Below are 5,214 nucleotides of genomic sequence, written 5' to 3' on the forward strand. Positions count from 1 at the left end.
GCGACCGCCCAGGTGTGCATAAATTATTTGTGGTTCTTCCTTTTTAGTTTTTTTATTTTAGAAGTAGTATTGGGTGAGTGACTTGAGGGAATGCAGGCGCAGACCGCAGCCACATTTTATCGTCCAATTTATCAACAAAGATAAAGAGGGGTAAAAATTGCTTCTAGGGAATTGTATGGCCACTCAAACCATGACATGTCATATGGGTCTATTGATGATTGTTAAATTTATACGAAGGAAAAAAAAAAAATAAAAAATTAAAGATCACTGTATCATATACCTCAATCGTTATCCCAATCTTATTTCAATAAGCAACTCAGTGTCATTCTGGAAAGAGTGCAAAAATTTATTGTGCGCTTAAAACTGTATGGTTTGGTTGAGCAGAGCAAAGCACATGGTCTTATTAGATGCCATTCCTTCATCATTCTATAAAAAACTTAATTGGAAAAATGATTAGAGCTTTATTTTTTTATGTGCAAGCTTTCTTCCACTTAGTTTTCTTACTAAAAGGAGTTCAATGAAACAAACATAGCTCTAATAATTTCAAAACTTCAATTTCGTATATGGAGTTTTTTTTTTTTTTTTTTTTTAACCAAATACTTGTTAATGGAATAATTTTTACCAAACAATGAAACCTTTTTATCTCCTTATTTCTTTATCATTTGTTCTGTTATTTTCGCATAGAAAATATTTGAACTTATATAGTGTTTTATAAATAAAACCTCATGCCTCCTTTATTTCGTAATTAATATATTTTACAAATAACTTCAAATCTACTATAATTGGTTTAGCTAATCTTTAAATTATTAACAAATTTCATATCCTATTTTTTCCAAGTTTACCATTACACACGACGACAATTGCTTAAACAGCTAATCCTACACCTCCTTACGCTATCTAAACAAACTGTGCATTTAGGTCTAATTAAAAAAAAGGAAACCTCCTCTTGCCTTACACAATGTATATAATTCTTGAGATATTCGATCATCTATTTCTAGAGAGAAAAAAAAGAAAGAAATAAAAAAAAAACATAATGGTTCCATTAGGTGTGCCTGAATTTTGTTCCTAAAATAAGCAGAGGTAAAAATTCGTTCATTACAAAACAATCAATTAAATATTATAATAAAAAAAAATGATATAAAATGACTTTTTAGATTTAGAGGCTTTCCCTTAAATATTTGATTTTGTCTTCATTTTATTCAGTAATTTATTTAAATTTCATTTTTTTATACTACTTAAACGTGCAAGAAGTTGCATTAGTAATTATTACTTTCATATGTAATGCATACAACAAAGATGAATAAAGCCTCAAAAGGCAGAAATGAGGGAAGATATTATCTTCTTGAACACATCAAGATAATGCCGTCGACCTATTCAAGCATCCTTGCAACATATTACTCCTTTCTCAACATGTATATGTATACGTGTACATATATATATATATATATGTGTTTGTGTGTGAGATAAAGATGAAATATAAAAAAAGACAAAAAGGAGATGCTTGTATAGGTTTACGTCTGGGAAACTGCCACCGGCATACCCATAAAAAGTATTAACGTGATAACGGGACTACCCTCGACCAACCATTCATGTCTCCTACGCTTATCTATCAGCTTATCATAATCTCTCTACTTATCCACTCCTCTCTCTTTCTTTCTAATTTATTTATTAATATTTTGTTCCAACAAAAGTTTTCATAAGAATTCTCCGCCTATCGGCACTACAAGTATTATAAGCCACAATAAGCGGTTCCCAATGGAATCCAAACTGTCAACTCTGTAAAATGACACCAATCACGCGGTGAGAGAAAGATGATGCATGAACCTTCAATTTAAAAGTAGTTGATGTTGTCAATGCTTAAAGATATATTAATTTATATTGACACCCAAAACCCAAAAAGTAGAGAAAAATCAACAGAAAAAGACTTGTACTGAAAACATGTATTCAAAATAAAATTCTATACATATATTTCACCAACCAACACAAAAGAACTTGAAAGAAAAGCTACCAAAAAGTAAGTAACTGGTTCCAAACAACATAATGCCCATTCCCTCTCCATTTCATTATATTCTCTGCATGTATAAATGTATTATCAGCTCTCAGCCTCATATCATCAATGATACATATACGCAACTGACAATGGTAGGGAGATAAAACAGCTATAGAAAGGTCAACAACTAACATTCAACAGACACTCAAATAAATTGTGATTGTAACTTCATATAAATAAATGTAATTGAGGTTTTCCCAAACTAATCATACCTACAGTCAAACCCACAGCAGTTAGCAAGCAAAAAGATTTAACAAGGGAAATCATAAATGCCAGTTTCTTTTCTTCATGGGTTCAAAGTATGGTACACAAGCAAGTTAAGGAATGAAGCACAACTACCCTCAAAATTCAAAATTCTTAATTAGTTATTCAGGTCAACATAAGGTCATTTCCCCCAAGGTGAGGACGAAGGCAAACACGAACCTCATGTTCTTCAGGTCCAATACGTAGCTTTGGCACCATAATCTCTAGCACTGATCCTGGTCCATCATAATAAGCTTCTACATTAGCATCCTCAGGAATCCTAGTTGAAAGAGGAATTTCTCTTACAAATTCACCAGGAGGGCAGTGCTCGGAAGCTGGATCTGTAAGCTTGAATGTCCTATCATGTCTCTTGATGAAAGGCATGCGAGATATGCTCACACAAGAGACCTTTATAATACCACGTGTGGGAGTGTTCCTCCATGAAACCTTCACATTCTGGAGGTCCACAAATGGCAAGCTGATGATGATCAAATAACCACTATCATCCTCATAGATTGTTTTTGCAGCAGTAACAGGCCCATGTACATTCTTCATCACCCCACTGAATTCATTTAACCAGTGAGGCTCACGGGTGTGAATTTCCATGTCAGAGATCCTATCAGATGGAGGATTCACTGCTAGGTAACAATCATCATCACCATTACCATGTGGAAAGAAGTCCTTCCTCCTTTTACTGCTTACTGGTGATAGATCCATTCCATCACCATTGCTGTGGCTTGTCGGCTGAGTTGACAAATTAAGTCCAGAACCGTTGAGCAGTTTCTTTGAGTGAGAATTTGGGGCACTCTTTATTGGAAGAGGCCTCTCGAGCTCAAAATCTGTGTTTGGAAGGTTTCTCCATGAACTGAAGTCACTAGCTTCAGGTGGAATACTGAAATTCAAGTCTCTTCCTGTAAGTTCCATCCACCTTTTCTGTTCGTCCTCATCAAGAGTCATGAGATTGGGAGATGGAACAAGTTCAATACCATGAAGACACTGAGGGTTTGAAAGTCCCCTGTAGTGCTTCCTTTGCATCCTGTGAGATCGGACAAATCCCTTATCTGCACTGAAAGGAAATGGCCGCTCCCCTTGGCGAGAATGCCCATTCATGTAGCTTCTCAGCTGCATCTTTCCCAGTGCATTCTCAGGCCTTTCCTTGAAAACCCACATGTACATGTTCTCCATATCATGTTGCACCAAAAAAACATCAAGTCTGACATCGGATTTTTCAAACCCCGAAACTCCATTGCTGTCGCGGATAACTTTGGCCTTAGATTTCTCATTCAACGCAGGCCTAAAATAGAAGCTAAAGAAAAACCAAGCACCCCAAATGCTATCAACCCGCTTGGCGCATTTTCTCCCAACCTTGGGGATACTGATATAACTCTCAGTCTCATAAACTTGTGAGCTGAGCCCAACATCTAAAATATCACATGACTCTGAGTTCCATGGCTGTGGAGGTGGGCTACGCTCTGCTGAAAGGGGCAAATTGATATCCGGTGGACGCGAAAGAATGATCTGCCGGTTCATTTCCAAGTCCAATTCCTCGTGAGAGGAAGCACTTGAGTCCATAGATAACAAGGTGGATGGGTGATGATTCTCCATTGACAGGGCTGTGAGAAGGGAATCTCCCATTTCAGCTCATCTCCATGGTAGGTTCTGTGGCTGGTAGGTAGAATATTTCCATTTCGCAATAAAACAATTCAACAAAACAAGCTTATGAACGCCTTCATCATATGATCATATCAATCTCCACAAGATCTCCCCTCCATCAAAATGCTATACATCTCAAGCAGACAATAAAATAGCGAAATTCCCCACAAACCCAGACAAACAAATCAACAAATCAAGCAAAATTCAACTTAATTACTCCCTTATTATTAAAAAAAAAAGTACAAACAAAAATTTAAAGAAGAACCGCAAAATTTGTGTACTTTCTTTTCAAGAAATAGGCACCTTATACAAACACCAAACCCAGAAAATTATTAAAAGAAACTTTTTTTTTTAAAAAAAAGAATCTCTTCAATCTCTACGAAACGAGAGAGAGAAAGAGATTAAACAAATAGGCTAAAGAAAGACAATATCTAACCCCAGCCCAAGAATCTCTCGAAATCCTCCAAACACTGGTGGGAAACAGTCAATCATAACCATCAAATCCATAAAAAATTCCAAAAAAGAAAAGTTTCTTCTTCCGTGTAATATTTGACCTTTTATACCCACACCAAAATAAGATAAAAAAAAAACTAAAAATTGAATCTTAAGTGGGGAAAATCAGAGTGAAAGATCTACAAGAGAGACATATGGGAAATCAATTTGTACCTTTGGGGACAAGCGTCAAGGAAAGTAAAGCAAGAGGGATATCCATGAACTACGACGATTCTCATCTCCACCATATCATCATCATCTCCTGCAACCACATCAACCATTTTCCTGTTTATCAATCCCAGTATCCACTACTTTTCTTCTTCTCCCTCTCTTCTTGTTTATATCCAAAAAGAACAGAAACAACGAGAATTTTCTTGCATTTATCGATCGAAAGGAAAACAACAAAACCCAAAAAAGAAACGAAAAAAGCAGAGAGAGTTTTGATGAATTTGTGTTAGTGCGAGAGTGAAAACAAGAGGAGGATAGAAACAGAAACGGAGTTCATTATGTAAGAAAAACTCCGGTAAAAGCCTCCACAAGATAACACCCAACCAAGTGGTGCCGTTTGTTAACGGCGACGGTGCACTTTTTCTTACTTTTATTTATTATTATTTTTATTTATTTTTCCTGTAATGGACTCATATTATATTTGTACTGGACCAAAGAATATATATTATATTAATTTCTACTTATAAAAATTAACAAGTACATATATATATATATATATACACATGAGGAAACATGATTACGTGTGAAAATTTTGTAAGCGGTTAAAT

General features: G+C 35.5%; 1 protein-coding gene across 2 annotated transcripts; it reads right to left on the minus strand.

The window, feature by feature from the left end:
• Window positions 1-2,200: 2,200 nt before the first annotated feature.
• Window positions 2,201-4,949, minus strand: LOC110826206 (HSP20-like chaperones superfamily protein). Of its 2 annotated transcripts, none has more exons than XM_022056807.2 (2): window positions 4,613-4,949; window positions 2,201-3,958 (listed from the first exon to the last, which is right to left on the minus strand). In XM_022056807.2, the coding sequence occupies exon 2, from the start codon at window positions 3,926-3,928 to the stop codon at window positions 2,420-2,422; it is 1,509 nt and encodes a 502-aa protein (XP_021912499.1). In that variant the 5' UTR covers window positions 3,929-3,958; window positions 4,613-4,949; the 3' UTR covers window positions 2,201-2,419. The 2 variants fall into 2 exon arrangements, with proteins under 2 accessions (XP_021912499.1, XP_021912498.1); XM_022056806.2 differs by having other exon boundaries at window positions 2,201-4,072; window positions 4,613-4,948.
• Between the last annotated feature and the right edge of the window lie 265 nt (window positions 4,950-5,214).

Source organism: Carica papaya, chromosome 8, assembly GCF_054855325.1.
Source record: "Carica papaya isolate Zhongbai chromosome 8, ASM5485532v1, whole genome shotgun sequence".
In the NCBI taxonomy this organism is placed as follows: domain Eukaryota; kingdom Viridiplantae; phylum Streptophyta; class Magnoliopsida; order Brassicales; family Caricaceae; genus Carica; species Carica papaya.